This window comes from Pseudopodoces humilis, chromosome 1, assembly GCF_049639895.1.
Source record: "Pseudopodoces humilis isolate 2021_Gansu_Grassland_sample_001 chromosome 1, ASM4963989v1, whole genome shotgun sequence".
NCBI lineage: Eukaryota > Metazoa > Chordata > Aves > Passeriformes > Paridae > Pseudopodoces > Pseudopodoces humilis.
This window is the reverse complement of record NC_142200.1, coordinates 77,655,323-77,678,020: the sequence shown is the minus strand read 5'-3', so window position 1 is coordinate 77,678,020 and position 22,698 is coordinate 77,655,323. Positions and strand designations below refer to the sequence as shown.

The window sequence follows — 22,698 nt, the reverse complement described above, 5'->3', positions numbered from 1 at the left end:
ATTCCACATAATGCAACAAAAATATTCAGAAGAGAAGAATTAGAAAAAGAGCAATCCCTAAGCCCTCAAGTGCATGATGTTGGTAGAGATGAAGATTCATCTGAACTGAACAGTCAGGTACTGTTTTTATATCTTTCTAGTGACTCATTTGCCATCATCTTAATACCTGACAGCCACACTCATTATTGGAAAAGTCTGTTCTGACTTAGTGTGCTTAAACTAAATCCCCATGACAGAAGGAGATAATGTTTTATTTAATTTGATAATAAGTGTTTTCATTTAAATAAAGCTCAGCTTTATTTGTGAAAAAAGAATCACTAAAGAAAGAGTATATTTTTACTTAGTTACTTTTGAATAAGATTGTATTCCAGTCTAATTTGAACTTCTAATTTTGTACTTCAAAATACAGAACCATGTTGTCTATTTTTACAAAAGCTAGTCAGAAGAATGTCAGTTTTTGGAAGCAGATATTTAACTGAACATAAAAAGAGAAGACATAGAAATACATCACAAAGAAAATGAATTATGATTATAAGATACGTACAGCTTACTAATTCAAATAATATTTTTAACATTTTTGTATATATATGTATACACACACACAAATACAAATTCTTTAATTAACATTTTTTATTATTTTTTGAAATTCTCATAGTACTAAGAAAACCTTCTCACAGATGGGAGCCTCTTATGAAAGCTCTGTACAAAGCTAGTAAAAATACACCTTTTCTTATTAGAAATAATTTTCAGCTTTAAAATTCTTCTTTTCCAGTTGACCTTTAAAAAAAATCATTCTTTCCTCCCTTTGTTCACCTTTCTTTTACCTCATGATTTTGCAGTTAGACTTGTCTGTCTCAAAGGTCTTTTATAACCTAAAGGATTCTCTGATTCTGTGATTTTAGTTGCTCCTAGTTTCCATATACCTACTGTCATTCATCTGACCCATTTGTAGTAGTGTCTTAACTCCTCTCAACACAAGCTTTAAGCTCCACTCTTGCCTGACTAATGCATGTTAACTTACTATTTAGAAGATGCCCTAGGTAATCCAAACTTTTAGGATCAGGAAACATTTGCACTGTCTGTGTTGTGAGCAGATTTTACCTCATCCCTAAATGTCCTCTGCAGTGGTGTTTAGGTGTGGCAGAAAGAAAAACTATTTTATTGGATTTGATTAGCAACAATTACACTGGGTTTTTTTGTTTTTTTTTAATTTCTCCATGTCTTGAATTAAAGTCTCTGGCACCCCTACACCCCTTTGAATTTTAGGAAAATTTTCAAGGTTTATGTATTTTTAGAGGGAAGGAATAAATACATTTGTGTGAAAGCAGTACATTAGATTCTAATTATCAGATTTTAAAAGAAACTATGCAATCTGTGTCGACCATAGAGTGCTTGCCAAGAGAAAATATGTGTAGAATAATTATATTTTAAAAGGGCAGCCTTCCAAGTAGAAAGTCTCCAGGCTCATTTACACCCTCCTTTCTTGTAGTGGGTATCCTTGTACCAAGACACTTTTGCAGTAGAGATCTGCCAAAATGGGTCTGCTTGGGTGTAAGCTAACTGTACAAAAATGGCCTTCTTTTCAGTTCAGGGCATCATTCTGTATTTTCAGTTGTAGGTAATATTGGAGTTGAATGGATGTTCTGGTTTCTCAAATAGTTTTCACTGCACATCTTACCCAAGAAAGTACAGGGGCTGGTGGCTACAGATGGAATGGTGATACCTGGGAGTAGATGAAGGAAGAGAAAATAATGGAGTAAAGTCCTAAAATATATTGCATAAAGAAAAATGACATAAAGATACGCATGTGGGATGTGTACCTAATACAGTCATGATAGCAAGGAATGGTTGAATAGCCTGAAACATTTACCATTTTGTTCAGTCCAGGTATGCACTGCAATAAATCTGCAACTGCAAGTTGATTTACTAGTAACAAGTAAATTGAACAGTGATTTTATTATTTATTTTATTATTATTTCTTTTTTTTATTTTTCAGCCTGTAAAATTGGCAGTGGAATAAGACCTAGAATCTCAGAGTGTATCATAGGGTAAATATATCAATTTAGGGATTTAAAGCATTCCTTGATACTTACTCATTCTCTACCTTTTTTTTTAATTTTATGAGGATGGGAAATGTGGAAAGGGAAGTTGTCAACTCATACAACAACTTTTCTGTGTCTGTATTGCTGTGAAATTAAGAACACAGCAATCCTGGCAGATGTCATAGCCCTTGTTCTTTCATGATTTGTGGGGGTATAGAGATTGCTTCATTTATAAGTAAACTATCTTGCAATTTTTAAGCTTCTTTTCCTTCTGATTCCTTTGCCTATGTATGTGAATTTACATATTTGACTTTTAAAATGATTGTATTAATAGAAGTCATTGAAGTATTTAAGGAAAGAGAAGGTGAACAGTTGAGGATCAGATGAGTAAGGTACTGAAGAGAAAATCAGCACCATAGGCTACTGAGGAACAAATACATCTGGTCCATGCTCCTGCAATGCTCAGTTTACCTAGGAGTACAGAACCATTCTTGAAGTACATTACCTAATGCATTTCCTGGTCTTTCATGTAGTTTGAAATTATTTACGCAGGTGTATGATTGCTTGAAAGCGACACAGAGCTGATAACACTGAGTTATTGAAGCAGTAAGATCTTAATTTATTGCTAAAATACAAACAATCTTACATCATGTTAGAAACTGTCAGAAGAACTGAATAAATAATTTCTCCCAGATGTGCTAGTAGTGAGTTGTTATCAACTTTTCATCCTCTCTGAAGCAAACTAGCATTCAGCTTGTTATAGGCTGAAGCAGATTGCTAGATCACATGGACTTGTAGACTGACTCAGTCTGGCATCTGGTACTGGATATGATTCAAAAATACTGCCACAATTTGTGCATAGATTTATGCAATGTATCTTACAATAGTCTCTGTATTATTATTCATACTTTATTTTTTTTAATCAGTCATTTCCTTTGCCATATGTGTTATTGTTTCTACACATTAGCAAGAATTATAGAATATGTCTTTTTCTGCCGTCTCAGAAAAATATTCACGATTTTCTGCACTAACAGAGCTTTGCTGCAAGAAATTATTAGTTTACACTTGGGGCAGATTTGCCCAGAGATCTGACACTAAACTGTGTTACTTACACAGGAGAATAAAAGTGCAGATTTCAGCAAAGGTAGAAATGAACCCCTCACATTTCCAAGCCTTGCTTCATTTTTAATATTCAGGATTTATGGGGAAAACATAAAATTAAGACAACCTGTGTGAATACAATCATTTGTACAACCTTGTTGCAGTAAATTCAGGTGATTCTGGAATATAATCACATTGTAGGGAGGGAAGTAGGTAATATCTGGGCACTTTTTCTCTTGCCCTTTAATTTTGCTGAAATAGTGGAAGACCAAGAATTAGAAAATAAGTGCAAGCAAGAGGGAGAAATGGGATACAGACCCAAAGTTGCTGTGGATACAGTGTCAGAAAAACTAGTCTCTCACTAATCTGTATGGTTTTCAGCACAAAAAAAATAAATGTGCTTTCTTCCAGTGCAAAACAGCTTGTAGCACACAAATCAAGACACAGTAGCAAGCACTCATTATTTAGCATAAACTGCTTTCTGGAAAATTTCAGGCACTGAAAGTCAGGATTATTTCCTAGTGTTGTGTAAGTACTGCTAATGCTAGCTTCTTGCTCTTCATCCTTGCATCTGAATCTAAATTTTGCATTCCTTTATTGGTGGAGAATTTAGTTAATTTTAAATTAATCAGTCAGCTGTTCCCCTGCAGTAATTTGACACTGTGCAATGTTGAATTGCCCCACAAATTACATAGCTCAGTGTGGGTTACTAATAAGGGTGCACTTGCGCGTTGTCCAGCAGTGTCATCTGGGAAGCTTATATCAAAATCAGCAGATTTGGTGAATAAATACAATGTGACACATCCCAGCTAATTCAGATGATTGCAGCTCTGCTCAAATAGGTGAAATGGTTGCTGAGTTGTCCTAGCTGAGTGATACTTGTGAAGCCCAGTGAATACATCTGTAACTGTAGAACTGCTAATCCTGCCAGTTGTAAACCTTTATTTCTCCAACACATTTGGGGAAAAAAAACTATGTTTAGTCTAGTCTTTGTATTTCAGTTTTCCTTTGTCTTGGGAGCCCTGGCTTTTCCTGCTTTTTCTCCACCTAGGAAAAGCAACCATAATTGATTTTCTTGTATAATCCAAGGGCTCAGATAAGACATGCAATGCAGCGTGATTTGTTACTAGTTGAACTTAAAACCTACAGCTGGCAATCAGAAATACACTCAACCATCTCAGCTTTAGTGCCAAATCCAATGACAGCAGATGGGAGCAATCTTGTCATGCTTCTCTGTTTACAAATTCCTGCTTCATAATTTTGCTCTGTGATATTCTTACTTCCAGTAGTATGCATGAAGGTTGTTTTCACAGTGAAGCCCAAATAAATTTTATTTAATGTAGGGACACTACCAAAACAATTATCTGGTTCCCTCTAAAAAGTACTAACATTTTTTTCCTTCAAGCATTCTCATCGTAATTTTGATTCTTTTTTTCTCTTGATGTGTGTCTGTAAGCTTTTAAATGATAATGGAAGGAAAATACCAAGATTTTTCTGAGCAGAGTATAATGAAACAGCAGGAAGTTTTGAGCCCCTTAAATTAAAATGATGAGGAAGAAATAGACATCAATTATCTCAGACTGCATTATCTTTTCATTTTGCAAGCAAGGAAATATTTAACACCTTAAAAGCAAAATGCTTTAGTTTGGACCAGAAAGATAATTTAAAATCTCATGTGGGTGGCAGCTAGATGAAAGATCAGAATTTAGTATATTCACTGAGGAAGAATGATGAGATGAAAAAGTGGACAAAGAAGTGACTATGTTCATGTTCGCTCTGTGCCACAAACCATGACCTCTTCCACAGTCACAAGGACCTATTTTCAATTTCAAGTCAATAGCTATAAATGTTAGTAATTGCCATTAACTCCTTTTCCATAGCTTAGCTTCCTGCCCCATTACCAAAACCATTTAGTTTCCCAGTAATTCATTTTCTACATAATCTCCTTTCATGTCCCATATTTCCTCTTTTGTGTTTCACCTTGGGAAGTACATCATGTAAATAAAGTCTATATCCATAATCACTTTACAGTTCAGCTTAAGGGAATTCAGTCTTGAAAACTCCATTCTGACCAGTGTCCATAATGGAAGATCATTTTAGTCCTCATTAGATGGGAAAAGTGGATTTAAAAATATTTTAAAAACTATTTCAGCATCAGTTATGTAACCTTGTGTATATTTTCAAAGCTTCTAGATGTATTTAAAGGATAAGTATGGAGCAGGTAAAGGCATCTGCAAAAGAAGTTCATCATATGGTACTGGGATTTTAAAAAATCCTGCATTTAAAATAATGTTTAAGGCCAATTTATTGTAGGATAGACATTGATTAAAGGGACAAAAACAACCAAGAAGTTGAATTCAAGTTTATTTTATTTTTAAATTTTAACATGAGATTCATCAGAGTAATAGCCTGAAAAATGTGTATATTGGTATTTAAGGCAGAAAATACTGAGTTCTGTGCTCTTTCGAAATGAGCAAGAAAATCCTAGATTCACAGTGTAATTATCTCAGAAAACATAAAAGCAAGTGATCAAATATTTGTGTAAAAGACAGTATTTTTAGTTCTGTTTAGCATTTACAGTAATCATTAGGTGTATATCTTCATTTTTGTAAAACCAGGTTTGAGTTTTAGATGCCATAAAGCTCTTGTTCTTGAAATAATTAGATATTTCCCTTTGTCTTCTCTGAAAGCCAAATGCCTGTGAAAGCTTTTGACACTCTCTCATGTCATCTCACATTTGTTTGATGTGGCTATGGGTGATTTTACATCCTTGGTTTTAAATTTCAGTTTATAACAAATGTGAAGCCCTGCTTCATTGCAGTTTTAGTCACTCAACGACAGCAAGTCTGTGCTGTACTAGATAGGGGTAAAAGTCTAACAAAACATACTACCGACAATTTTTCCATGCACTTAGAGGCAGTTAAGGACTTAAGAAATTGGTTCCTCCAAAGTCTTTTATTACATTATAAGAAAAAAAAAAAAAAACACCAAAAAACCCAACAACAAAAAAAGTCACACAAAAACAAACAAAAAAAAACCAAAAAACAAAATAACCCCAAAATGTTGTTTTCTAGCATAGGAAAAGCCATTAATGTTTTTGTCCTCCCTTTTGTTTTTTTTTTTCTTCTCAAGCTTCATTCTGACTTGGACAAGGGAGTCGGCACTGTTAAATATACCCTTTCAGGAGATGGTGCTGGCACGGTTTTTACCATTGATGAGACCACGGGAGACATCCATGCCATAAGGAGCCTAGATCGAGAAGAAAAACCTTTCTACACACTCCGAGCTCAGGCTGTGGATGTTGACACCAAGAAACCACTAGAGCCTGAATCAGAGTTCATCATCAAAGTGCAGGACATTAATGATAATGAGCCAAAGTTTCTGGATGGGCCTTATGTTGCCAGTGTCCCAGAAATGTCTCCAGTAGGTGAGTAAGAAGCTGTAAATGCTTGATGACTAATTGCATATTACTTCATTATCTCAATGTACTTTTCTTGCTGAGGAAAGAGAAGGATGAAATTATAAAAACAACTTCTAAAAATTATTATTAGAAATGTTTCTAGTATTCTGTGACTAGATATACACAGATTACAGTTTTGTTTTAGTTTTGCTTGCTTATTTAGAAACTTGTTCTCCTCCAATATGCCTGTGCCTGTGATATTAAGTTTCTGAGGGTAGAATGACTTAAAAATAAAGATATTCAAGGAAGGTATGATATGGTCCAGGGGTTCTCTGTAACCCCAAACCTATTTTGTCACATGATGCATTCCCCTCTCTTCCTTTGCTTACATTTGCTGTTTGCTGTACAAAACTGGATTACCTGTTTACTGCAAAGCATCTTGCCATTTAACTGGTTTTGTCTTTGTGGCTCTTAAACTCCTACAGCACTTGCATGATCTCCTAATTATACATTAGGGGGCAATTCTCTATTCAAGTCCTGTTGTACTGTGCATGCTCTAACTGTTGCCCTTTCCTTGGTAACAATGCAAGAATGAGAGTCTGCAAGAGTGGCTCAAGTTGTCAAAAACCTAATGTCCAAGAAAATCTTTAGTACATCAGGGCCTTAATTTAGAAGAAAAAAAAAAAATAAAAAGAAGATTGCCTGGGAACATGGCAAGTTTTCAAAAACCTAGTGTACAGAGGACAGAGTAATTTTCTTTTCAGAGAAAGGTGGACTGCAGTAATGATTCTGAAGTACTAGAATAGGTTTTTGCTTGAAGAATTTTCACAAAACGATAGATATTTGCCAGAAATGACATAAAGAGCATCGATCCTGCTTTGGAGCAAGAGAACAGGTTAAATGGGGCCTTTTGGTCTCTTCCTGATGGCTGATTCTGCAGTGGTCCTGAACAGTGTGTTGGCAACATAAGCACAGTGCTTGTGTCCTGCTGCCAGATGGCATTTTGGGTTTCCCTGCAGGCACCAGAAATTAATTTGTTCTGGGATGGGAGTCCTTTAACTTCCCAGTGCAAGTTCCAGCTTATTGCCCTTCTCTCTCCTAAACTGTCTTTTCCCAGTACTTGACAAGCCAGTATGAGCCATTTAATACTCCTGGCAGCTGTTAACAGTTTTGGAAATTTTCTGAGTTGGAAGTGGCAGAGGCATACTGTTCCCCCTCAGCTATGTACCTTAGATGTTGATATTTTTGGAGTCAATCAGGGAGTAGCTATCTAAACAAGCTGCTACATAGAATTAAGGAGGTATTATTTAAAATTTTGTGATAAGGGGTAGTAGAATGTGATAGAATATGATAGAATGTGATGTGAGTAGACATGTAGACATGATCATGTTAACCTTATAGAAGTGTAGAGAAGCATTCACTATAGTCACTCACAGGGGTTTGTCTGTAGATTCACAATATAGGTGCACCCTTGTTTCCCCTAATGAGATGCATAATAATATTGCTTATGGCTGTATTATGTACAGATGAAAACCATTCCTTATATTTTCACACCTGTGTCTGCAGCAAATTAAGGATAACATTTCTCACCAGTGAACGTATGGATGGTTGTGAAATTGTTTGTAAAACTTGATCGGAAAAAAAAAATTCAAACCAGTTTGTACTACAGAAAATAGTGCCTGCATTCATTCCTGTACTCTGTTGTTCTCCCCTATCTTTCTTTGTTATTTTCTTAAATAACATGGAGCAGAAGATTAAATGCTAACAGAGCTTTTACTTCATATGAAATACACTTCAAGGTGTGCCATACATTGTGGCTTTTACATGGATGAGGAGTTTCATGACTAAATGAGATACAGCTCAGCATGATGTGTCGTGCATACAGCATTTTAAAAGAAATGCTTTTCAATTTATTCTCCTTTAGAAAAACAGAAGTAGATGCCATGCGTACTTCAGGCAAAAATGGATCTTCTTGGTCTTCTCTTTATTGGGTCACATTCACTATATCTAAAAGATTTAGTCATAATTTTTTTTTTGTTTTTTTTCTCTATTAAAAAAATAATAAAAAAAAAGATGGATCAAAATTGATCAAAAAAGGCAAGGCAGAAAAAAAGGAAGCCTAAACTTCAATTAGTGGCTACTAAAGCAAATAAGAATTTTTGCTGTTAGGTTGTCTTGCAGCAAAAATATCCAGAAATGCCTTGTCCTCCGTAGTGTGCCAGGAGATTTTGCCTTCTCTGCAGGTCTTGCTATTCTCTTGTTCTCTCTTATCTGTTTTTCTATCCTTATGCAAGCACAGATTTCTCAGAGGATCTAAAACTACTCCTTTCTTTCATCAGTACCATTTAGTTGCACCTATAGAGATGCTTAGACCTACCAGTGCCTCAGGCTGACATTGAAAATCACTTTGATTTTTCAGCTGGTGCAGCATATGGTTGTCTTGGCTTAGGAAAAAACCCAGATAAACTCTTCCTCTCTGTCTCTCTTTTTTTTTTTTTTTTTAACATTTTCATTTTATAGTTGCCACTTTTTAATTACCAAATGTTCCAAATTTCATTTACTATAGTTTTACAACAGTACTGAATATAAACTGCACTCATGTACATATTTAGTGGGAAATTGCAGGAAATTCACTGAAATTCTACTTTTTTCACCCTTACTAGTCTCTTATGTGAGCCTGAAAAACTTTTGTGACTAGTGACTTGCAGTCTTATTGTTTCATGACATTTGCTTGCAAAGGTTTACCCAATTTGGTGCTTTATCCCAAGGTTATTGGTAATATTATTGGTAATGGTACTTTTTAGAAACTGTCATGGCTACATGGTTCTCAGTTTTGTAAAATCTTAGTGATTTTTTACTGGAAAAGTACAAAAAAATTAAAATTTATGGCATTCTCAAGATCTGGTTTTCTGCACAGAGAAATATACCTGTCATAGCCATGTTTTTCACGGTAGATTTTCTTAGAACTTGTCTTACTTTCCGTGCACATTGTAGGTGGAAGTTTACTTTTTCCCTTCAAATTTACATTGACGGCAGATTGAATTTTCTTCCACAGTTTCTGTACTCTAGTGTTGGTTTGTTTTTCCTTTTAATCAATACCACTCATTTAAAAAAGATAGTGGTACTGGATATTTTATTTTTTTTTCTGAAGAGATAGTTTTAGGACTGCTATTTTTACTTAGCAGTTCCCCCCTTACCAGGAACCAAATTCCTTCATATGCTCCTAAAAAAAAAGTTAGAAGGCTGTTTACCCACTACAGGCTAGGGTGCAAACCTATTTCCTGCCAAAGTTTGAATGGACAGCCAGCCTTGCTCTTTCCATATGTACACTGTAATCTGTTCGTGTGTGATGGAGGGGAAAGTCAATCACAGCCATAAACAAGAAATATCTTCTCTTGAAAAGCTCCTTGGGTTACCAACTGTTGTAACATGCAGGCTGTTGTACCCATCTGTGATTTCCAGTGTTTCTGATAGTTCCAAAGTGGACACAGCTTCCGCACTGTAGTGGAAGGATATCAGTACCTCCAAAGTCGACATTGTATTGATCACATGATAAATGAGGTGCAGAATGCCTTATGGTGAAGATTTTATTTTTTAAAGGATGATTTGAAATTGCCTGCAGAAAAGCTCAGCAGATGGAGTCAGATTACAATGCAGAACTAATATTTTAAGAACAGAGATTTCTATGCTGTTCTTTTACATCTAGTAAGAGACTTATAAAAGCTTAAGAGCTGGACTCCTAATGTTGGGTTAGTTTGGTTTTTTTGGTTGGGTATTTTTTTGTTTGTTCATTTGGTTTTGGTTGTTTTGTGGGATTTTGTTTGTTTGTTTGTTTGTTTGCTTCTGATACTGAATTTGTTTTATCGATATCTTTATTTGAAAATATTTTCTTGATTTAATATAAGTTCCAAAATGTAGAATGAACCAGAAATGGGGATTTATCTATGAGGACTGAAAAGGGTGCCCTAATATCTCTATTTGTAAGTTTGCAATAGCAAAATATGTTCTCCTTAAGTATAGTTTAATCAACTGTGCTGTTGCTTCTGGCAGCTGTGCCAGCTTCTGTTGCAATATAGTTGACGTAAGCATGCAAATATAGCTGAGTTTAAATCAAGGTTATCCCCTTATTAAAGCTATCAGTCCAGATGACTGAGAATGGGGGCATAGCAGAATTAAGCACACATTCAAGGAAAGATCTTATTATATATTTTTATATATTTATACATAAAAATGTGCACAGAAATGTATTTGCTTTCATACGCATTTGTTTCACTGAATATACGATTTTAACAGCAAATTTATAATTTCTATTGTCACAGTCTCCTAATTGTGTTCTAAGGTCTTTGCATTATTCCTCTATGCTTATACATAGACCAGCTAGGACTGTATTAAACCCATCAATTCCATAATATACAGATGCCATATGTTCTTTCCTATGCAATATAATTTCATACTTTTCCACTACATTATCTCTTTATTGGTTAAAGGGGACTGTACAAACTCCAGGTCATCATGGTGCATGAAAATGGTCAATGACAATAGAAAGTTGATACCAGTTTATTTTTACCATGTTCCTCAGTTGTGCAAAGCAGCTACCTGAAGAGTATTATGAATTTGCTTCCCGTGGTACTGTCAGTGTGAAATAGACTTTATAAATTTTCTGGCAGTTTTCATTCTGGAGTGAATACTTAATTGGCTTTTATTTAAACACTGGCATATATTTGAACATTGGCAATGGATCATATATGTACATCCACAAATGGAACATATGTTTAATATATCCATTTATGTAGTCTCATGTGTAAGAATTGCAGTATGTAGAAAACTAACCTGGTGAAGTGGTGGGTACTAACCTGAACTCACTGGTTTGGCTCAGCTTAGCACTGTGTGCCTGAGTTTAGCCTGACACAGTGAGCAGAGGCTGGGGAAGGAAGGACTACAAGGCATTGGAGTAAACGCTGGATGATCCTGCCTTTAATATAGATTCCTAGATGTTGGTAATATATTTTCAAGGGCTTCCAAGATCTTACCCAGATTGTCGTGGAAGATATTACTTTGGGAATCCATTGAAACCAGAGATACTTTTAAATGGCATTATGCATGCTCATGGAGAGATAACTGACAGTATAATCTGTCTGCAACCCCTCCAGCTACCGCCTGTTCTCCATGATTTTTCTGGTATTATCAAGGGTGTTATCAAGTCCTTAGAGAAAATGATGGGAGTTGGATGTCATAGTCCAGATACAAACATCTTGAATATGCTTTATTTTTATCCAATTTTCCTTGTTGAATTATTTCCATTGATCATTTTCCTTATTTTGTTTTTTTTGGGTTTTTTTTATCTGCTGTTGATCATTGAGATGAAAACTTTGTAGGATTTTCCACAGTGATCCCAAGATCAAGAATTAATAGGTAACAGAGCTACAAACCACCTCTGTGGAAGTACTGATAAGTCACTTTTTCCCATGTCTCTTTGTGTTTCTCCATGTGAATTTTCATATTCTCAATTTCATGCTATGTTAGGATTCCCCAGTAGCACTTTGCAGCAAAGCTTTCATTTTGTCAAGCTGTCACATGTTCATATATTCTCCTTTACTGGCAACCTATGAGTTCAGATCCAAGAGAGATACCAGTGGCAAGCCCTCTCCCATATAAAGACTGGCAATTTATTCCTACTGTTTTAGATTTCTTTTTATATAGATTATTTTAGGAAAAGCTGCTATGTCTTGAACTTCTTTTTTTTTTTTTTAAAGAGTCTTTGCTGAGGAACCTTGCTGAAAGCTTTTCTGAAATTTAGATCATCCTAATCTACGCCAGTAATCTTGAGCTATATACCCACTGATGCACCCAATAGTTTTAACAGGTTTTGTGAAGAGCAAGTTCCCTTCACAAAAGTGTACTGAGTTCAACCTTACAGGATTGTATCCACACATCCTCTAATTTGGTACTTTATTACAATGTACAAATGTCGTCCATCACACGGGTCAGACCTGGTGACCTCGGTCATTTGGACCACATTTCAGAAAAACTCACGTTCCATCATTGCTTTCTGTACTGTTTTCTGGGGCTATGTCAGGTGGCAGTTAACTCATAGCAATTGATGGTTCAGTGGTTTCCCACGAAGAACTACTTTTTTTTTTAATTACAGCTCTTGTCTTTCTGATTCTCTTTTTGTTTTAATTTTGAAAAAATACATCTACTGCACTGATCATTGGAATTACGTTTATTTCCACTGTGCAGGAAAGTGAGTTTTAAGGAAGGAGCAGAAGGGAAGGCAGGTTAGGGCTCAAAAAGTGTTTTTCCTTTTATACAGGACATTGCACAAAACCTAAAACAAAATAAAAACAAAATTTAAAAAAAAAACCCTCAACACAGAGATATTGAGAGAATATTACAAGTAGGCAGTTAAAGCTTTTGAGACAAAAGTGTGTCTTTATGATAGATCACAAAGCAACCTAGGGAGCATCAATTATGAGGCAGCAGGGAGCCGGAAAAAAAATTTAGATCAAGAGGGAGGGAGAAAATAGTGCAGAAAATCAAGACTTGATTAGTTAAAGGATAATGGTTGTTGCCATACTGTGTTTCCTTTCATATGCTCTGGCTGTTGGATATTGTCAGTGAAACAAAGACATTTGGCAAATGCTGTCAAGTGGGAGAATCTATATAAAATGAAAGCTGTGACAGACAGGACTATACAAACATGAGCAGCAAAATTCTCAGCAAAGCTGGAAAGCTTTGACTGTTAAAAGGAGACACTGGATAGCTGTTTCCTGCTAGCTGTTTTTGCAGTCGCAAAATGTCAGTATTAGTGCTGAAACAATTTAAAATTGTTTGATTAATAATTCACATATATCTGAGACTACACTGGATATTTTCTACCATGACTTCAGCAAGGCTTCATGTCTCTCATGATATCCTCATAGGCAAACTCGGGAAATGGGAATTAGATGAGTGAACAAGGAAGTGAGTTGAGAACTGGCTGAATGGCAGATCCCAGAGGTTGATAATCAGTGGCACAGGTCCTAGCTGGAAACCTGTCATTCGTGGTGTCATCACGAAGGTTCAGCACTGGGCCCAGTATCGTTTGACTTCTTCATCAATGAATTGGATGAAGAGTCAGAGGCTTCCTCAGCAGGTTCACTGATGGCACAAAGCTGGGAGGAGTGGTCGATACCCCAGCGAGCTGTGCAGCCCTTCAAAGAGACCCTGACAGGGTGGAGAGATGGGCAGAGAACAACCTTCTGAAATTCAACAAAGGCAAGTGCAGGGCCCTGCAACTGGGGAATAATAACCCCATGGACCAAGACAAGCTGCTGGTAAACAACTCTGCAGAGAAGGACCTGGAAGCCCTGGTGGACAACAAGCTGTCCATGTGCCACCAGTGTGTCCTTGTGGCTAAGAAGGCCAATGGGATCCTGGGATGCATTCAGAAGAGCATTGCCTGCAGATTGAGAGAGGTGTTTCTGTTCCTGGGGAGGCACAACTGGAGTGCTGTCTCCAGTTCTGGGCCCCTCAGTTCAACAGAGACATGGAGCAGGTCCAGTGGAGGGTAACAGAGGATTATGGGACTTCCCTCTTATGAGGAGAGGCTGAGGGAGCTGGACTGTTCAGCCTTCAGAAGAGACTATAGAGAAGGGCCCTGATCAATGTCGGTAAGCAGTGTGTCAAGACGAAACTTCTTGTTGGGGCCAGGTAAGAGGGCAAGAGGAAACAGGCAGAAACAGAAGAACAGAAGGTTCCACCTGAACACGAGGTGACCAAGCACTGGAATAGATTGCTCAGAGAGGGTTGGAATCTCCCTCATTAGAGAACCATCTGGACACAATCCTGTGCCATGTGCTCTAGATGAGCCTGCTTGAGCTGGGAGGTTGGACCAAATTCCCCACTGTGGTCCAGCCTTACCCATTCTGTGATTCTCTGCGTGATTGTGTTTAACTGTATGTGGGCAAAGCTAAGAACCTACACCACAGAAGTTAAAACCACTGTGTTTCTATCCACACACTGACTTTACAGAAGCTCAGTAGCATAAATCAAATAATGTATTTTATCATACATGTAATTTGATACAACCTAACCCCCTCTAGGCTGCCAAACAATGCCTTCAATATTAAAATTAAGCTATTGAGTTTGTTCTAAATGTATGTACTAAATATTGTTGGTAGTTTTAGTGGCATTGGATATTAGTTCTTTATATATAAGGAGAAACTTTATCATTATTGGTCCAGTCCTGCTGTTTGCATAAACATCTTTATGTTCATGATATATTGCATTAAAGTTGGTTGGACTATGTTATTTTTTTTTTTTTTTGTTAATTACACAGTTGATGAGGGAAAGAAATTGACATGTTTAAGTGTAGTATTGAAAAATGTAGAAATTGTTTTTTTACTGGCATGTAATGTCTGTAATGATAAAACATGTTGTATTGATAGTTGTTTTAGTAGCCACAGATCAGCTGTAAATGAAAAAATTAAAAAGAAGTTGCTTTTTCCTTACAACAAAATTGCTCTGAACATTAAATATCTTTGCAGTAAGAGCTGTTCTTTCGGCCACCAAGTGGTTTTAAACATTAAACATATTTTAAAAGTATTACTGTTCTCAGCCACTGAGTGACTGTAAACATTAAATATGTTTTATAAAAGCTACTTTTCAAGCTATTGCCTGCATGGCTATGAATATAATTTTTGTTTAAAGTTGCTTTTCAGCCACTGAACCATATTTTTTTATATGCTCAGTTCTATTTTTAATTTTTCAGAGAAGAAACAAGTGCAAGGTTTCACCGGCACAAGGCAGCTCTTCATTTATGACAAGTAATCATGTCCTACCCATTTTCTCATAAAAACACTGCAGGTAATAATAACAAGCCAAATTTTAAAAATATTTTAATGGATATTTTGCATGGAAAGTGAGTGTATGTCTAGTGTTCTAGTCACCCATTTTTGTGTTTTTCTCTGCAGTAAACCAAAAAAATAAAAGCAGACATGACTGATATTCTGTACTAAGAAATCTAAGAAGTCTAAGAAATCAGTCACTGATGGACTGTGTGAATCAATCAAGTCATCGTAGCCCTAGAGGAGTGCAAAAGAGAATTCAAAATAGTCTCAAGATTACTAAGCAAATGGGAGTCACTACACCAAATATGATTAAAGACTTTAATTCTGTGTGCTGAAATAACTCTATGTGGCAAATTAGATGTAATCCTAGGAAGGCCTGGAGTGATAAGAAAAGTGTTCACGAGAATCTGACTTAAAAAGAACTAAGGGAAAAATCACTGATCACAAACATACTGTTAGGGACAAATTATCCTCTGTTTAGAGAATCCCATAAGGCTTAAAGTCTACAGCAAAGACACTTCAGATAAAAATAATACCTTAGGAAAAGAAAATCTACATAAACCAGTGGACTAAAAACATCTGCAGATTGAGGAACAGCATATACAAGAGTATCTTTAAATGGAATGTCAGGCAATTAGGTATATCTGACTGCCAAGCCTGGATTTAATGAGTCCTAGGTACTTAACAGTTCCCCTTGTTAGTAATAAGGAGCAGCATAGATGGGCAATCCAGTCCAGTATCTGTCCTGTACAATATAGGATTTTCCTAACTAAGGAACCTTTGCAGGTCTTGTGGGAGCAGGAATCTGACATCCCTCCAGCCTTTTCTCAACAAGGATCTTGATAGAGCTCATTGAAACCTTTCAACAAGAGATATTTTGCTAAGTTTCTGTACAACTGAAAGGTGCAAACATGTAATTCTCTTAAAACTCTTTAAGAAAAACCAGATGGCTGTGTAGTGAGTCATCCCACAGGTTAGCTGGTAATTGGAAAATGAAACAGGTGGCTCCTGTATTAGTAAAGGAGCATTCCTTCTATCACCCTGACAAGCCAAGCACTGGCTGGCTTGGAACTCACAGGCAAGTCAGTATTCTCCAAAGCTTGGAACATGGTGTGTTTGCCTGTTCCCTGATTTCTCTTCCATACAGTTGATGACAAGACAGGTTGTCATACTTTCCAGACAAGCTAGGCAGCCTGAAAGCTAAACAGGTCATAACTAAGTAGGAAAAAGACCTATGAAAATGAAAGAAACTGTTCTCTTTGCTAAATCTTGGCAGTGCCAGTATTGTTTTCTGGAGTGCAATTTTATTTTTTGTTTTCTGGAATGAAGCAGGATGAAGTGAAAATCCAAAACTATCTGAAATACCACAGTAAAGTAAAATTTCACTGTCTAGACATCCTGACTTGCCAGTTACATCTGAGCACCTTTTGTGCAGAAGCCAGAAGTAAATGCGAGATCATTGAGGATTAGAGAGGCAAAGACTGGAAATAGAAAGGGGGCTTGACTTCAAGCAGGTGTGAAAGTAAAGAATGACAGCAGAGGAAGAGGAAAATCTTTATAGACTGTTCAGCTTTCACTTCAGGAGTTACTGGAGAGAAGTTGACACCTTTAATACTGCCTTGGTCTTGATTTAGTTTGACACTGCTAGAGTCAGCTATTATTTCTGTGAACAAACTTCAGGACTGTTCTTTTATTTTCATAAAAAGCTTAAAGGGTGTTAATAATGCATAAGCACTCAAGGTATCAGTATCAGTATTCCTATGGAGCAGTCTTGAGGGACCAGGAAACAGCAGGGAGTTGGCAAGAGGACCTCCAACCAAGGGATGGACCTCCAACCTGACACACCATTCTGCACCAAGATTGATGGAGAATGTTGCTGCTGGTACTTCAGAGGTGTAATTTCAGCTAACCATTCACATCTTGGTATACATTGTTAACAATGGATGATTTTCACTGGAAATAGTTTGTTGACTGCTAGTCATCCCACTGAGGTTGGCATGATGCTTTGGGAATAGATATTCTAAATGGTAAAGGATAATATGAAGCCTAACAGACAATCCAATAATAATCTGGTCAAGAAGCCTACAGCTGGATATTATCTCCTCAATAATATCTTTCATCTTCCATCTGTGTTTATTGCTGTGTTAGTTCAGGAAGCATAAATGTTATCATTTGTTCTGATCTAAAGGAGTATCCTAACTTATCAGAAACATATTACAGATAATTATGTAGCTAGCATTCCCATTTTATAGAAGCATCACCTTAGAAACCTATCTATCTCTGTAAATTTCCAGAACTAGAGCCTGGGAGAAGGTTAAACACACATTTAGGCAGATTATAATGTCACAGCCTATTTGGGACTAAGTTTTATCCAAGCACAATTTACCGCTCCTATATCTTTTTAAAAAGGTTGTTGTTTGGGTTCACACAGATGTCAAATATTTTTCTAATCCCCATTTTTTTAGGTGTAGTGGCTGTTACTTGCCTAAATTGCTCATGTCATTCTACAAAACTTTTTCTTTTCCTATTTTTAACATTTTTGACTTTTAGTCTTGAAGATAAAAGATGTATAGGAAGAGATGATTTAGCTTTGGTATAGTCCTACCTACTGAATGCATCCCTATCATGCCACATCTTTTTGTCTCCTTTCTAAATTAAACAGATTAAATCTTTAAAGTTCTATGTGGAAAACTTTTCATGTCTCAATCACTTTTACTGCTTGCCTCTGAGTCCCTGCTACTTTTGCTGTCCTTTTAGTGATAAGACAGCAGTAATCAATATTTTCAACAGCCTCTAGAGAATTCAGATGAGAAAGATGCCTGAAGGGCAGCTTCAGGTGCTCAAGCCTACAATTTATGGTCTTGCAAGAGATGATACAGACACAGATGCTCAAATTATCAGCTTCACTTGCTACTTCTCTGTTTCAGTAGCTCCAAATTCATCCACTTTTTCTTGCTACTTTCACTACATATCACTTTATGCCTGAACACAAACCGAACCCTTTCAGACAGTTTTCAACAGATGCTTGATAGTCCTGGGATTGTTTCATGTGATTCTGAATGAATCTTTTGTTCACAGGTTTTAAGTCCTAAATCAATATTAATCACTGAGCATAATTCAGTGAGGCATAGCAGCTTGTTGTTCAAATAGTGGATGATCCTGTGTGACTTCCAAAGATCATCCAGTTGTTAATATGGGGGAGGCAGGGGGCAAAATCTTTCCCTGGTTGAGTAGCAAAAATAGATTTACTATGATGCATTAATGCACTAGTTTTGATAGTTTTGTTTGAAATAATGGCAAGGGAACAAGCGGGGGTGGAGGACGACTCAACATTTGTGGAGGTAGAGGCAGTGAGTGAACAAATGTGAATAACTGTTTTTATTTCACACAACCCAGATTCAGACACTACTGTACTAGGAATTGTTGCATCATAAAATGTTGGATAATCAGTTCCTACATCAGCTTTTCTTCTTAAGAAATAAGCAAAAGCAAATTCTAGCTTTTCTTTCTGAAGAAAATCTTACATAAATGACCTGAGAAGTGCCAAGATGTCAGACTGTCTGCCTGAATCAAAAGACCATAGCAAGGCATCAGCTCCTTAAATTCCAAAATCCATATGAAGCTAGTAATTGAACTGGCAAGCTGTAAAGAAGGAATCCTCTCTTTGGGCCACTGCACAGCAATAAGAGATCTTTGAACAGCTGATTTAAAGGAAAGATAAGGGATAAGAACTGCACCAGCACATCCTACTGATTTACTGTAGAGATGAAGTTGTGGCAGTTCAGTATTACCTATACTGCAATCTGGATGCTTCATATTTTAGCCTTGATCGATTTACTTTGGTTAGCACAAGGGGACAGTAACAGTGATGACAGGACAGGTTTTATGGCAGCAAGAGTACAATAGTACAAGAGACTTTGGGACACTAACTCACTAGCTACCTTGCAGGAATGTCCAGATGGTTCATTTCCAGTGCTACTGCTGCCCAGACTGCCTATATTAAAGACTACATGAGGCTGCACCTCTGACACTGCAAATCTATTCTATGATTTGAGTATTGACTTACTTGTGGACACAGTGTGCATCATGTCAGTACTGCTCTTACCAACAGTAAGAGATTTTAGACTCTTTAGAAGCATCTTGCTCATGGAAGCTTTTCATCAGCACATTCTCAGGACAGATTTTTAAAAGTAACTTGGCACTGAGAGTTTTACAAGCATCTTGTGGGTATTTTTTTTCCTTGATATGACTAAGTGTAGGGCAAATGATTTTGAAAACCCTAGTCAGTCTTTAGGCTCCCAAATATCTTTTAATAGGTTGAGCTGTACCACTAAGCTCCTCATGCTATTCTGAGAATACACCTATATAGACACCTAACTTTTGCTGACCTACATTATAAATATGAATCAACATGTCCTTGAAATTTGGACAGGTACTTGGAGTGATGTCTCTGGTGCCCAATCAGATCAGACACAAATCAAATTCAGCATTACTACAGTAAGAGAGGGCATGCCATGGAGGGTTAGACACCCACATACATTTATTTGTCTGATTCCACATGAAGTATCTTAGCACCTGCCTGAAACTGTAAAAAAAGTAAGATTCCATGAATTTTTTCCATGGGTACCTAAAATGTCATCTAAGTCTGTCCCCAATCTGCTTGCACATAGAAGCATCTGAACTTTACACTGCCGAGCAGCTAGAAGCCAATTAATGCCTAAGCACTGTCAGAAATCATAAAGTAGATATACCTAATTCTCTTTTGGAAGCCAGTCAGTGACATTTTCAGAGTTCAGAGTTACATCCCATGCAAAATGTGGCTGGAGGAGAGGTTACATGTTTTTCATTTTGCAGTGAGGTAGGTAGAAAACTCACACAAGATGCCACAGCTGCAGCTTTAATATTTTTCTTTTTTTTTAATATCCCCACCTTATGCTTTAGCCACCAGAGTCTTTGTAGTTTTTCTTCTATCTCCCATTTTTTTGGCCTGATGAATATTTGATGAACTTACATAAAACACATCAGCTTCCTCCCTTTTTTTTCTGGAGAGTGATGCTGTTGAGAGAGCATTCACTTAGGAAATAAGCATTCAACCAACATATAACAGGAGAGTGACTTAAAATAATCTGTAGCTCATGTATCCACTGAGCAGTCAGGGGGGCAACATTATCTGCTTCTTCATTTTGTCACAATAAGGTTGCTTCAAACTGTTAACACAAAGAAGAGTTCAATATTGTTATCCCCAGTATATAATTTCTGAGAAAGAAGATATCTAGGATACAGCTTTTCTCATTGGTATTTCTTACAGCACCTTTTCACTAATAAGCTCACTTGTATGGATCCCTTTGTTGGGCCTCTAAATAACACCAAAGAGAAAAAAAACAGCATCTGGGCTTACTGCATTTTGCAGTGGCTCTTTTTTATGATTCATGCCCTCAGTATTGTGCATACAAGCAGCATGTAATGTCATTTCTCTGTTTTATAGGTGTAGTCTTGAAGTTGGTGAAAACTGAGAAGAAATATTCATTGCAGAGCTTGATTCTTAGTGCTTATTTGGTACTAGAACTGATAAAACACAGATAGGATGTGTATGCAAGGGAACTGGGGGAAATGATCTTAAAAAACAGTATGTCTTTTAAAATATATTTGTAAAGGTGTCAGGGAAAAAATATTGATGAATACAAAAAAAAAATAAAGCAGTAAAAAGTTAGTAAAGCAGGTGAATAATAGGACAATATATTAATGCTCATTAAAAAAATATGAGCAGGATTAGTTTTGTGAGTTGATAATCATGATGTCCGTTTAAATGTATGGGGAAAGGGCTATGCATGGACTATTTAAAATTCGGATCTGGGTTTGGTGTTTTTTTGTTTTGTTTTGTTTTGTTTTGGCTTTGGCTGTTTTGGGCTTTTTTCCTTGTTTTGTTTTGTGGATTTTTTGGGGTTTTGGGGGTTTTTTTTGGGGTTTTTTTTTTTGTTTTTAAATTTGGGATTAGGATAGAATTTTCTTTTGCAATTCTTACTACTCTTGATCTTTTGGAAAAATTCAATAACTTGGATTGTATTTTATTTAGAAATTTTAAGGATAAGGGTCCTTGAATACTGAATACAATAAAATTTTAGATTGTCAATATGTACGCCTGGATTTGATTTTTAACAGATGTAGGTTACTCTCTAAAATGATAACACAAAAAATGTTAAGCAAATATTTTCCTCTGAAATGTACAGCTCTGTTTTTATGAGTTAAGCAGGATATCTAGACCATAATTAGGTGCATTTAATTTTAGCTCTGGTATTTCTTAAGTTCAGAATTTTATGAATATCAAGGTTTGCTTACCTTCTAGGTTGTAGAATTTATGAATAAACATAAAGATTTGACAGTGGAATGGAAAGGCAAATTTCTAGAATAGAATCCTCACCTAACCTAAAAAGGGTCAGACTGCATTGCAGCCTGGACAACAGTCAGACATGCTCTGCCTTTACCATTTTAATTATCTGTAATTATTCTGATACTTTTTTCTTTTTTCCTCTTTCTTTCTTTCATTTTTTTTTTTTATGGCCAGTGGTGCCAACTTAAGCATTGCTTTTTATCTGATCTACAGGGACAAGTGATTTTGATCATCAAAACAGAGTAAGGAATGCAAATCAGGGGGAAAAATGTCAGAGTAGGCTCAGAACAACTCTAATGAGTAAATTATTTAAACTCCTCTCTGGTAAGAATTGTACAGTTTCTACCTTAATCATTTTAACAGTGTGAAGTACAGAGTTAGGCCTTTTTTTATCACCCTTAATTAGAATTTTCTGTATCCTAGCTGTGCTCTACAAATATTGAAAAACTTGTATTTATGCATTTAGGTATGGTCACAATTTATTTGCGTGTTGTTCTTGCCTTTTTTTTTGTCTTGTGTCTTGTTAAAAGAACATAATGCATTGCAATAAAATAGAAGCATTAAAAAAGCCCTCAAATAAGATACAAGGGCTTAAAATTAAAATTTTAAAAGAATGCTGCATCCTTCCTACAGAGACAGTTAAGCATCATTGTCTGATTTGACTCCTTTTTTTCAAAGTTCAGGTATTTTAATTAAGGAATCATTATTTTTCAACACATTTCTTTAAAAAACTAACAGATTACCAGTGAAATATTTGCAAAGTATAAATATAGCTATATTCACCTTGAATCACATCAGGAGAAGGTTATGTTTTAGAGGTGATGGCTCCAAGCTCCCAAATAAGAGAAAATCTTCTCAAAGAAGAACTGGTTTAAGTCTTGCAACAAAGATTTGTCAGTCCATAGTGCCATGACAGCAGCAGAAGGCAAACAAATG

The 22,698-nt window shown here is 36.3% G+C and overlaps 1 protein-coding gene across 2 annotated transcripts in view; it reads left to right on the top strand.

Annotated features, from left to right (window-relative positions):
- The window catches only part of CDH12 (cadherin 12), a 226,168-nt gene that overhangs the window by 95,444 nt on the left and 108,026 nt on the right, over positions 1 to 22,698 (top strand). For both annotated transcript variants that reach the window (XM_088064657.1, XM_088064699.1), the window contains exon 3: positions 6,276 to 6,570. In XM_088064657.1, the coding sequence (XP_087920783.1) occupies positions 6,276 to 6,570 (295 nt within the window). The remainder of the gene's footprint in view (positions 1 to 6,275; positions 6,571 to 22,698) is intronic.